The sequence below is a fragment of the Echinops telfairi genome, unplaced genomic scaffold, assembly GCF_000313985.2.
Source record: "Echinops telfairi isolate 266 unplaced genomic scaffold, ASM31398v2 ScPeMD7_31;HRSCAF=116, whole genome shotgun sequence".
In the NCBI taxonomy this organism is placed as follows: domain Eukaryota; kingdom Metazoa; phylum Chordata; class Mammalia; order Afrosoricida; family Tenrecidae; genus Echinops; species Echinops telfairi.
The window spans coordinates 44,203,170-44,216,816 of record NW_022103928.1 but is presented as its reverse complement, the minus strand read 5'-3'; the positions used below and the strand labels follow the sequence as shown (position 1 = coordinate 44,216,816).

The 13,647-nt window shown below is 40.9% G+C and overlaps 1 protein-coding gene across 1 annotated transcript in view; it reads right to left on the bottom strand.

Annotated features, from left to right (window-relative positions):
- Window positions 1–8,242: 8,242 nt before the first annotated feature.
- The window catches only part of KMT2C (lysine methyltransferase 2C), a 270,207-nt gene continuing 264,802 nt past the window's right edge, over window positions 8,243–13,647 (bottom strand). The window contains exons 58-59 of the mRNA XM_045289870.1: window positions 13,342–13,450; window positions 8,243–10,281 (exon numbers count right to left, since the gene is read on the bottom strand). Of these exons, the coding sequence (XP_045145805.1) occupies window positions 10,189–10,281; window positions 13,342–13,450 (202 nt within the window). The 3' untranslated portion in view covers window positions 8,243–10,188. The remainder of the gene's footprint in view (window positions 10,282–13,341; window positions 13,451–13,647) is intronic.

Genomic DNA, 13,647 nt, shown 5'->3' with positions numbered 1-13,647 from the left:
GAACACCCACAAACAAAATAATATCTACACAGAAAAGTATGAACAAAGAAATCAACAACACAAACACAGTGACACACTGCAAAATGACAGCACTAAAGTCACATCTATTGATATTGACAGTGAATGTAAATGGATTAAATATACCAGTCAAGAGAAAAAAAGTGGCAAAATGGATAAGGAAAAAGGACCCATCAGTATGCTGCTTACAAGAAACATCCTTAGGCATAAAGATAAAAACAGGTTAAAAAACGAAGGATGTAATAATATATCAAGCCAAGGGCAATAGAAAGTGAGAATGGCACAATAATGAGTGCCAGAAGATGTTCTGAAATTGCGGTGATGACTACACAGATCTTCTTAATATGCTTGATTAAATCGTATGATATGTGAAGTATATGCCAATGACCTTTTCTTTTTAATGTGGGAATGGCAATATTAACCTCTTGTAAAACAGACTTCAAGGCAAAAATCTATCAAGAGAAACAAAGAAGGGCACTACCTAATGATCAAAGGGACAACTGAACAAGGACAGAATAGCTAGAAAGAAATTCAACACCGATATTGAAGAATTAAATAGCACAACCAGTCAACTTGACTGCTTAGATATATACAAAACATTCCACCCAAAAACACAATACACATTCTTTTTCACCACACAGTCTCCATAATAAACCATATGTTAAGCCATAAAGCAAGCTTTAATGATTTTTTTACCTACCAAGTGTTAATAAATTTAGAAACACCAATATTATAAACCAGAATCAAAAGGCTATAAAATTGGAAATAAACAATAGGAAGATCAAGGGAAAGGTCCAATACTGTAAATACTCGAGTATAAGCCGAGTCTTTCAGCACATTTAATGCAGTTTTTGTGGTAGAATTAGGTGCCTCGGCAGATATCCGGGTTGGTTTATACTCAAGTATATATGGTACATGGAAATTGAATAACACCTTGCTTAAAAGACTTCTGGATAATCTAAATAAGGTATGGGTTTTGTTGTTTTTTTTGTTTGAAGCTTCTTTTTCTTGTGCCTCAGAATCAAGTCTGGTGCCCCTGGTATCAAGGAAGGGGGTGAGAGGGAACTTCTCTTCGTTGCTTTTGTTTTCTTTCTGTCTCCTTATTGGATCCCTTCTGAGCCTCACTGGCCAAACCCAGAAGATCACTTGGAGAACCAGGGCAGGGGGTGCCATGCCCCTAGGGGGATCTGTGCTTCTCTGGGGATAAGGTATAGATTTTAAAAATTCCTTGAAACAAAGAGAATGGAAATGCAACACACCAAAACGTTTGGCTAAAGAAATACTAAGAAAGCAATGTATAGCAATAAATGCACACATTAAAAAATAAAGTCAACACATTAATTCAACATCTTCAGCAACTGGAATAAGAACAGCAAAACAAATTTTCAACATCCAGAAAGGAAAACAGTAATAAAAATTAGAGTAGAAATAAATTAATCCAAAAACCAATAGAAATAAACTACCATACAAGAAGTTGGTTCTTTGAAAGTATTAACAAAACTGACAAACCACTGTGAAGGTTAACAAAAAACAAAAGAAAAGATACAAATATCACAAATGCCATCACAACAGCATCGCCTGGAATTAAAAAAAAAAGTAATGAAACCGTTTTTAAAAAAGTCATTTTACTGGGAGCACTTACAAATATCATAACATTCCATAGTTCAACCACATCAACCAGTATTGAATGAAACAGTATTATGAAAGGCTGTTTTCAGATAAATTTGTAAACCTAGAAGGAATGGACACATTTCTAGAAACACACTACCTACCTGAGTTTATACAGACCAGTGTGAAAAAAAATGAAAGACCCATTTGAAAGAAAGACAGAAAGAAACTGATCGGTTCATTAAAAAATCTCCCAAAGCAACAACAAAAACACCAGGGTCAGACAGGGAATTCCCCAGGGGGAATTATACCAGACTTTCAGAGAAGAGCTGATACCAATTCTACTCACACTAATACAGAATATAGAAAAGTATAGCAAACTCCTGAATTCACTTTATAACCTATGTAATTTAGTATAACCCTAATACCCAAACCAGGCAGAGACATCACCATAAAAGAAAATTATGGACCAATATCCCTCATGTACATAGATGCAAAAATTCTCAACAAAATTCTAACCAGAAGAGTCCAAAGCAAGGGTGAGAGCTAGCACTAAAAAAGTGCTAGTTAACCACATCTAGGAATCAGATTCCTCAATAGCAGACACTCTGGCAAGGTGTCTAGCGAAGGGTGTATAGAAAGTGATCATTCACATGACTAACTCCAAGTGCTGGGACCACCTGGAATCCTCTAAGGACTCAGAAGGAGGAGTATAGTGGGAAGAAATAGAGATTTTTCCTTGGAGGCCTGGTCCAGCATAACATGTAGATCCAACAACTGGATGTAGATCCCTGTAGATCCCTGGGTTGCCTAGAGAAATAAATTCATAGACACTCATATGTGTATAAGAAAGCTTTATATAAGAGTCATTGTATATTGAGAAAACATTCCAGCCCAGTCCAGATCAAGTCCATAGCCTGATATTAGCTCATATGTCCAATATCAATTTATAAATTTCTTTTCAGACTCACAAAACACATGAAATGATGTCAAGTGCAGAAGATCACAGGCCAGTGGGTGGGAAGTATTGTGGGTTCAGTGGTGGTGCCAGCATCTCAGCGCTGGCAGGAATCTCTACATGGCTCCTGCAGCTCCAGGGCACTAGCATAACACCATGTGTCCTGTCAGCAGGAATATATTCCAGGGAGTGAGCATGTGTCGCCTCTAGTGGGCTATTTATCTCCTTAGTGCCTCCAAATGAGGTCAGCAAGCTGCGACCTGATTGACAGGCTAAACTCCACCCCTTCACTCTTAATAGTCTCCAATTGACAACAGACTATGTAACTACCACAATCCCTTTGACCTGCAGACTAACAGATACAGACAGAAGGGAGGCGAGCCTGTTGTTATTGGCCACTCTCTCTGGGATACTGGGGCAGTATGTACTTCGATTTGTGGCAATATTCAAAGGTTTCTCAGGCTGCTCAGTGTCATTGATGGTAATGGAAGCAGCACAGTACAAGTGGTCCTAACCCTCAAAATTGGCCGCCTGCCGCTCCCTGAGACTCTAAGGTATGTATCTCCCCACTCCCTGAGTCTAGTGTAGGAGTGGATCTACTGGGGAGCATGATGCTTAAGACCACTGAGGGCAAGTTCTGCCAATGGGTCCAAATGGTTAAATCCATCATCTGGGGTGTTCAGGGCAGGCTTCAGTTGTGTATCTCTTCCAGGTCTGCTAGAGAGGGCCTCAGCCAAGTTGGCCCACGTGGACTTGGTTCCTGTGGCATCAAGGACTCTGAACTCAGGACTTGCAGTCTGCTCTGGTCTCGGCTCCTAGCTCAGGACTTTGGTGTTGTGTGGAAGCCCAGTCTCCATGGATTTTCTGCTGGGTCTGCTGTATCCCACCATCCCATGATACAAGATTACCTTTCTGGAGTTCCCTGTCCCTCAACATTGCTACATGGGCCCCCAAGGTATTCAACATCAGGGCACTCTGGAATGGAAGGTGGAGGAACTGAACCTTCACCTGCAATCCAACAGGTCCCCCTCAATAAGCTTTTCTCACAGCCATTGTCCAAATGAGTGTGTTGCAATCATCATCAATTTCAGGAGTTGATGTCATAATTCTCTTCTTGGCCATATGAGGGGGTACCCAAAACAAACTGGATTTTCTTTCAAAGCTATGTATTTATTTTTTTACAAAATGACCTTATCACTTTCTTTTAAAAATCATTTTATTAGGAGCTCTTATTATAACCCACAATTCAGTTAGATCAAGCATAATTGTACAATTGCTGCTACCATCACTTTGAAAACACTTTATTTCTTCTCAAACTCTTTGATATCAGCTCCTCTTTATCCCCTCCCTCTCCCATCCCACCTCCCAGTAACATACATACATATACATATATATATATTTTGTGTGTGCCATATTTTACACCATTCAATGTATCCATTTACCTACAACTCTGTTATCCATTTCCCTAGAGTGGGATTATACAGTCATCATTGCTATCGGTTCCCCATCCCCACTCCGCCACCTTCCTGTCCCCTCAAGGAATCATTACTCCCATTACTATTTCTGAAGCGTTTATCTATCTTGGATTTCATGTATCGAATGGCTTTAATTATACAAATGAACATACACAGGTCTCACAAGATTAATGAGGCGAAACTAAGATCATAATAGTAATTTTCCACTTTTTTTCTTTCCTCCTGCCCCACTATGTTTCCTCATCACTGTCATCTCAGTAATTCCTCTCAGATACATGACCGGAAACCACCTTATCACTTTCAAAGTACTCTCCGTTACACTTAATACATTTGTCAAATCTGCGATTCCATTCACGGAAACATTTTTCAAACTCATCTGTTTGGACGGCTAACAGCATATCCTTCATTTTTTTCTTCACCTCTTCTACATCATCAAATCATTTCCTTTCATGTCTTTCATTTGCAGAAACAAAAAGAAGTTGCATGAAGTGTCAAGTGCATGGGGCAAGAGAGTCATACTGTTTTTGCCCCAAACTGGCACACTAAGATGGTTTGTGAGCAGGCGCATGGTCGTGGCAAAACCAGTCCCCCAAGTCTTCACAAATCAGGCCTTTTTTGTCGCACACTGCTTCTCAATGTTTTCAGAACCTCTAAAATAGAAAGCTTGATTAACAGTCTGATCTGTGGAACAAACTCCAAATGCACTATGCGCCTCACATTTAAAAAAAAAAGAAGAAAAAGAAAAGAGTATTGTCTTGACCTTTGATTTCACTTGGCAAGGATTTTTTGGGTGAGGTGAGGTGACAATGGCATCTGCCATTGGCTTGATTGATGTTTGCTTTCAAGGTCATAAGAATAGCACCATGTCTTGTCACCAGTAATGACCTTTGAAAAAAAGTCGGGGTTGCTTCAGAGCTGTGCTTTCAAAGCACAGCATGTTTCCACTCGACGCTTTTTCCTGGCCACTCAGAACCTGAGGCACAAATTTCACAGTGACCCTTCTCGTTCCCAAGTCTTCCATTAAAATGCACTGAGCTCCGAGATAGTCCAGAGAGCGTCCCCATCTCTTCAATGGTCCGTTGTTGATCTTCAAGCACAAGTGCACAAATTTCGTCGACATTTTCATCTGTTTGGGTAGTTGATGGACGTCCAGGATGAGGTTTGTCATCAGTCAACAATTCAGCACTCATACACTTGAGTTTTTCTCACAAGACTGTCCTTGTAAGCTGTGTTCAACATCACAACAGTTTCTGTGGCATTTTTCCAGAGCAGGAAACAAAGTTTCACAGATGCATACTGCTCTTAAATCGGCCATCACAAAATAGGTTTGAGTGAAACTGCTTTTATGAAAAACTTCACTGTGACCAGAGAACCTTCCCAGGCGACACCATTGAGTGCTTGATGCCCACCTAGTGGGGAAATGTGTACTCTGAAAGCGCCACAGTGGAGCTCTTCTCCTTTTGGTATCCGTGTGTTTCAATCCCAGCTTCTGTCTCTAGTTAATCATCCCATTTATGAAAGGCTAGTTTCCTAAATTAGTGAGGTTTGGGGTTAGGTTCGTGAGGATTATGTTGTTTGTGATGATAAAGGGAGAGGTTGATTAGGCTACCAGTCCCCATCCCACTGGGTGGTATCACACAATATTGCTTGCTTGGATTGGGGGAGGGCATAAGGAAATCACAGCCAGTAACAGAAATGGTACCTTGTGACTCCCTTCCCCCTCTCCAACATGCTGCGCGGCAGCTTGTGGCACATCTCAGCTTGTGAGGATGGGCCACCAACAACGCCAAGCTCTGGGGGCCTGGATTATTGGTCAAATTCTTGGGTGTTGTGTGGTCGGGAAAGATTGGCCCTCAAGACTTTAGTTGATAATGTCAAATGTACCTTGCTACACTAAAGTACAAGCACTACAGACCTTGGGTATATTAACGTATTGGAGGCCCTTCATTCCCCATTGAGCCTAAATCTTATTCCCTCTGTATTTGTTAGGTAATGATCCCCAAAGGGACCTCAGTTCTAAACCCGTGGAGCACTGTAGTCCTGCAATTGAATGACATTGGCCTCCCTTTTCCAAAGGGCCTGCAGGGGCAATTCAAGCACCACTCCACCACAGCAGGTTTATCTTACTTACTGGTCATGACTTACCATGTTAGCGCTTCTCACATCACTGGCTTCCCAGCCCTTCCATTTCCAGTCATGTCTTTTTTGCCAAGTGGGTTGCCATGGTTGTTGGTATGAGAAATCATCCAGACTAATGAGTAGGTGAATAAATGCCAACATCTTCAGTTACTGGCCTGCTGCAGAAAATTGCTCTGGCCAGTACCAGGACCTGGGTGTGTATACTGCGATGTTGGAACCAGTCGGACTGGAGGTAGTCCCCTTTTTTTCCTTTCAAGCAACTAGTTTTACCCACTGACCCATTTTTCTGTCTTAACAGCAGGGGACTTCACATAATACACCATGCTCATCTTTGGAATTCTTTGCCTTGGGATGGTTTGTGATGGGATTTATTGCTGTTGTGGTCTCTGGCTGTAAATCTTCAATGACCAGGTCCACAGGATAATGTAGAAGACAGGCATTGCTAAGGGATCTTCTAGGGGCACTGGGATGGAGTGTAGACACCAGTTAATATTCCAAAATGGCCACACTTCAGCTAAGTGGGCATTCCATGTGTCTTTGGGCCCACCTGGAGGGTGCCTTCCCTCTGTAAGTAGCTAGGTGCAGCACAGAGACATTGTGAATGCTTGCTTCCCTTTTTATCAGAATGATAGCGTTTAGTGTAGATGTCATCAGTGACCCAACCATGAGTTTCTGGTACGTTAGCATCATGGTGTTAACAGTTTGAGTAGCGTGCCTCAAAGAGGGCCCCCATAGTGACCCCCTTAACAGATCCTTTCCTGTCCAGCTGGTCACCACTGGGAGAAGTACTGTCCGGTCCTGGTCTGTAAGCACCCCAAGGTAAATAAACTTGATGTCTCTCAAATTGGTTCTGTTAAGTTTTTGCTCTCCATGTCTAGTATAAGGGATTTCTCTCCCTTTTGGGCTTGAGCCCAAATACTAGCTTATTCGTGTTTGTCCACCTCCATCAGGACACAAAGTGGGATTCTAGGGATTAGGACTTCCTTCCTCATGCAGTGCGATGTCCCCGTGCCTTTTAGGCATTAAATGCAGCTGACGAGTAGTGTTTCTCGTGGGGAGGTAAGGCCTTGCGCGAGCTTTTATTGTGAGTTCTGTTAGAGGCATCTTTTAAAGGTAAACCCTGGCAACATGTTCTGCCCTTCCTGTGCCTCACCCTAGATTCAGCCAGTAAGCCAGAAAGCTAGGAAGACCTTTCTTGCCTGGATTTGGCAATGAGGAGCTGGCATCCACCCAGCAGACAGAAGGCCGTGATGAGTCAAAGCAGCTCTCTCTCTGTGTCTGCTCTTAGGAGATGATGGAGGAATGCTCCAGTCTTGCAAAAAGGGAATAGAGAATCATATTTCATAACTTTCTCCCCAGGTTATACATGCTATGAGGATTTAATTTACTATTCTAAGATGCTCAAGGAGCACAGGTTAGCAATCTATTTTAGGAGGGGTGTGGTGTGGTGTGTTTGTGTAAGATTGCCATCTTGGGCAGTGTTCCTTCTTGGCAACCCCCCTGAAATAGTATAATTACATTAAATATGACAGTAATAATCCCTATTAGAAAAGGCATAGAAGAGCTGTCTGAAAACAAGCCCAGAGAGACAAAATTTAATAATTTATAAACTATCAAGGGTTTGTGAGAGAGAGGGGGCGGGGGAAGAGGGGAAAAATGAGGAGCCGATACCAAATGTTTTGAGAATGAGGGTGGCAACAAATGTACAAATGTGCTTGACACAATGGATGTATGTATAGATTGTGATAATGATTTTAAAAAGATTTAAACAATGGAACACACAAGTTTTAATATTTGACAGAAAATATCTCAAAGGAAAAATCTTCCTCCTGTATTTAACTATATGGGAGAGCCTCTAGTTGGAATGAGTTACAAGATTATATCTAAAAAACTACTTGAAAAGAAAGAAAATTAAGTTGATTTATCAACACTCTAGTAATTCTGAAAGGTAAACCAGACAGTCGGCGACTTTCAACCAACCATATCTTTCAGTGCAGCGACGAGATTCTGAGACTGGCGCAGAGAAACGTGGAGGCAGCCGTTATAGATGTAAAATATTTTATTTGTAAATGGTGATCTTCTAAATCTGTGTCCACAAATTCCAAAACCCATAACACTCTGTATACTTCAAAAAAAATTCAATTTTTGCCAACATTAGATACTATTATACAGAACAGAAAACCAAACCAAACCCTGGAAGGACAAATACTGGTAGGATGTCGTAATATTGTACGAGAGAAGAAAAATATTCAAGAAACAAATTTCATACAGCTATTTATCAAGAGAAAAATATATACACTTGATTTATTCTGTAAGATAAAAATACATCATGCCATATACATTACAAGTTGAGAACTGTATCACTGACAGACCCACAGCTTACAGTCCACTTTATTGTGCACACAAAAAACTTCATTTTACATTTAGCCTGTGAAGTGTCAGTACCAGAATTTTAAGTACAAAATAAAAAGCTAACTTGTTCCAAAATGCTGATTAAGTTTCTACAAGCAAACACAAAACAGTGTTATTTTTTGTTTTTGTTTTTTATTAAAGAAATGTAAACAAACAGTTCATACAAACACTTTTTAAAATTACATCTTTCAAAACCCTATTGCCAGGGGGCTCCTGCAGCTGCAAGCTTCACCACACCCCCCCGTCTTTTATTTTCAAATCCCCCCTCAATGTTTTTGTGTTAAATAGAAGGCTAAGGAATTAGATTTCAATTCCTGCTACATTATCCTATTATGTTTACATGATTCTTTGTGGCCTGAAACAAAGTTCTAATCAAAACTACTTTTGCTGAAGAAAAAATTCAGCCTCCATTTGGGTGTATTTTTAAGCAGTTATTCACAGTTATCACAAATTGTAAGCACAAAAAAACCTGACTGAAGAAGTAGGGATGCAACAATATAATATGAAAAAATTAGTTTAAATTACCAAAACAGCTATAAAAGTTGTCGTCATAGCATTCACTCCCATTCTATCAGAAGTAAGGTTTATAAAACAAGTACTAATAGACCATCATTTCAAAAAAATCCAAAACACAATATAGGTTGAAATTTTGGTTATTACATAATTATAATGGCATATTTAATAACATAAAATTATATTGTAACACCCCTGGGGACATCTTATAAGCACCCGAGCTGCTGCAGGGCCTGATAGCATTTGGTCAATAACTATTTTTATACTGTATTTTCTTCTCAAAATATTTACACATTTGTACAAAGTAACATGGTTTGTTAGTTCTGCAGGTCACAGCAGCAGCTTGGCTTTCTCTAACTTTTATTTAAAAATAGCTTCATTCACTTATTCAATAATAAATACAAAAAGTTTCTCTTATTTTACAGAAATCAAAAACTACAATAAACTGACTCATGGAATCAAGTATTTAAATGTATTTTAGTGCAAGTTATTATCCCTTAGCTCTATCCCTAAGGAAGTCATTTCAGTACATTCCTTGTTCAGTGGTGTCTACTTATTTTAAAAAATTTAAATTAGAGGGCCTGCCCCTTTTCAAATAAGGCCGTGGCCAGCACTTTGGACGTCTCCCTTTCGCTGGTGATTTCAGTCTTACATTCATAGGAGGCCCCTGCCATGGGGCAGGGCAGCCATCGGCTCTTTGCCCCATTAAGTTTCTCCTTAGTGAGATTAAAAAAAACACAAAGATAAACAAAACCCACCCACCAAAAAAAAGAAAAATGAAATAAACAAACAAACAACCAAAAAAAACGAGAAAGAAAAGAAACAGAAGCAAAAGTGCTGGACCATTCTGAGATTCTGTTTAGCCTCAGAACTCCAGGAAAGCTGTTTTCATCAGCTTTCTCCTGGGGCTACTTTTAACCTCAAGTATTGAGGAAATCAGAATTCCCAGAAGCTATCTTTCAAAAAGTCCTAAAACAGAAAACAAAAGCATCTGTCTGTAAAATTCAAATGGTGTGTTGATTCACTTCCAGGGACAAGCCGCTGTCGCTCGGGTGAGGAATGCGCTTAGTTCATCCACTTCCGACAGTTCACAGCTCCACAGTGACACGGGATCTTGTGCTGGTCATCTTCGAAGTCAAACTTATAGTCATAACAAAGCTGCCACAGGGAAAGAATGGGTGTTAGAAGGGTCCAGGGGAGGATAGGACAGGGAGGTGTCTCCTGCCTGGATCTCCCCTGTTCAAAACCAGTTAAGGGAGATGTGACTTGTTGAGGTTCCAGGGGACCCAGGAGGACAATGTTAGAAATGAAGTTACACATCACCAAGCGATCCCCAAAGGGCAGAGGAGATAAAGAGGCAATGTCTTCAAGCCAGACCAGATCTGTACATTTCTCCAGCTTCCCCAGCACCGTCTACAGCTCTGGGAAGGGGCAACCTGTCAAGTCTGCTGTCCCTGCTTTTGTCTGCTGAGTGCAGCATGCACATCTGGGGAGACAACTATATTTAGAAACCAACATCTGAATTTCTCCTACAGCGTTTCTCACTTAAAAGAATGTCTACTATTAATCTTTTTATTTAGTCACCATCCACTGCAGTTGAATCTGACTTTTTGTGCCCTTATAGGACAGAGTAGAACTGCCCCTTTGGGTTTCCAAGACTGCATCTTTACAGAAGCAGGCTCATTGGTTTCCTGAAGAGCAGCTGTTTGCTTCGAATCTTGAGGCTAACAAGTCCATTCTGGCATCAGGGCTATGTTAGGGTTACTCAAGTAGTGACCTCTCAAACTAGCTTTGCCTTCAAGGTAAGTGGTAGTTCACCTAGTTTCTTAGGTGCGTCTCATTCTTGGGACCCCAGCCAGCTTTTCCTGTACTCCCCCCCCCACCATTACCCCAAGGAATTGAACACTGCAAAATGAAGGAGGCCTGACTGTCTCCAAGTCTCTTCTAGTTCTAATATTCTACGATCGCATTTGACAACGCATTCTTTCCACAAAGAAAAGAAATAAACCAGAATTAATGGACTACCTATTTGTAATGATAATACTGACACTGATTATGTATTTCCTGAGTTCTTAGAGAAGCTTTGTGAAGAAATTATCTTCCCCACTTTACAGAAAGTAAAATGAAAACCAGGGACATTAAAAGCTTGCTCAAGAACACTGAGGTATACTAAGCCAGAGGCATATGGGGTCTGCCAGGCCTGTTGAGCTCCACAGCAGTTGAGAACTGTCAGGTTACCCATTCTTACTGGTACCAAACAGGTGGCTCATATACTTTTTTCACCTACTTTTCAAGTGAGTTTGAGATTTACCTGGGCTCCATGTCTAGTCAGACCCATATTCTTGAATTAGAAAAATGAGATTCCTGAAAGTTGACCAAAAATACCTAAGTATAATCTCACAGCTACAGTCAGAAAGCCTGGGGTCTCCTACAGAGGAAAGACATCTGGGCTCTTCACTTTCCCCAAAATGGGACAGTTGTAGCCAATGTGATCACGAGGTGTCAACAGGATCAGGTATTAGGCACCAAAGACCCAGAACAAAAAAAAATCATATCATTGTGAATGAGGGGGAATATTGCGTGGAGACACCCAAAACTAATCTGTAGGCAATTGGACATCCCCTTACAGAAGGGTCCCAGGGAGGAGATGAGTCCGTCAGGGTACAGTATAGCATTGATGAAACATATAACTTTCTTCCAGTTCTTTAATGCCCTCACATTAGGACCCCAATTCTACCTTACAAATCTGGCTAGACCAGAGCATGTACATGGGTACAGAAAAGAGCTGGAAACACAGGGAATCCAGGACAGATAAACCCCTCAGGACCAATACTGAGATTAGTCATACCAGGAGAGTAAGGGGAAGGTGGGGGGCGGGGGCAGGAATAAGGAAGAGATCACAATGATCTACATATATAACTCCCTCCCCAGGGGGATGGACAACAGAAAAGTGGGCGAAGGGAGACATTGGTCAGTGTAAGACATGAAAAAATAATAATTCATAAATTATCAAGGGTTCATGAGGCGTGGGTGGGGGAAAAATGAGAAGTTGATACCAAGGGCTCAAGTAGCAAGAAAATGTTTTGAGAATGATGATGGCAACAAACGTACAAATGTGCTTGACACAATGGGTGGACTGTGATAAGAGCTGTAAGAGCCCCCAATAAAATGATTAAAAAGAAAGAAGAATGTAATAACCAGAGAGTGAATATGAACAAACTGGTGGCCCACAATTTGCTGCCCCATCTTACACAGGTCTGTGTTCTCGGAAACCACAATGACAATTCTACTATATCGTTCAAACATCAGCTCAATTATGTTTAGAGATGGATACTGCAAACATGGGTCCAGATAAGGGAGTGTGGTGGTTCCATAATCTGGTGTCAATCTGAGAGGATTACGAGTGAAGGGGTGGGAATCTGGCCTGTCCATCAAGATATAACCAATGAGGCCGCTGTGTGGGCCTGGCCTTCACCTGAGAATTCTGGGAACTCTTGGATTGTCCTTCTTGGAGTGGGAGGCACTTCTCTCTCTCAGCTCACTCCCTGGGAGATGGTCTACTGACAAGACACATGGCACCATGCTGATAGACCCCGTGATATGAGAACTGGAGAAGCCACGTAGACACCCGCCAGCCCTGAGATGCTTACTCCGCCGCTGGATCCACAATATTTCCAACCCACTGGTCTGTGATATTCCTGCATTTGGCTCAGTTCATGTGTTTTGTGAGTCTGAAGAGGACTTTATAGATTGGTATTGGACATATTGGCTAATATTGGACTTATGGACTTGATCTGGACGGGGCTGGGACATTTTCTCAATATTCAACTGCTTTTGTATACAAACCTCTTTCTTATATACATCTGCGTGTTTATGAATTTGTTTCTCTAGTCCACCCAAACTGACACAGGGAGTATGAAACATCACATGACACATAAAAACATTGTCATCTAATGAATGATATGGGGATGTTAACTTGTGGAATGAAAAATAAGAAAATAAGGTGTGGAGATTAAACTCTCTCAAAGCTGCCCTGTAGAAGGTATAACTTGAATGTGCCCCATGGAGAAATAGGATAGCATGGCAAAATTTGACCTAATATGAGAAAAGTTCTAGCAACAGGGAAAGAACTGAGCAAGTGACCTTCCATAAACGTGGAAATCACCATATACCAGGGTCTGGACAATGCAGCATGCAGTATCCTTCCAAACGTTTTACCTCTTCTCCTTTCTGGATCCTCCGGTTGGAGCTGATGATAATTTTATGTCCTCTTTCAAAAGTCACCACTTCAGCCACACAATTGGGTGCACATGAATGGTTGATATATCTGCAAACCGCCATGTTGAAAATTATTATGAAACAATTTTAAAAGCTTTTAAAATCTTCAATTAGCAGGGAACTTTTTTCTTAGTTATACTCTTTACATGCCCATTTAATAAATACATGATTTTAAGTGATAATTCTTTTCAAAACTACAATTTTAATCACTGAGAGGCTATAGTGAGCATTTCTACCTCCCTCCAT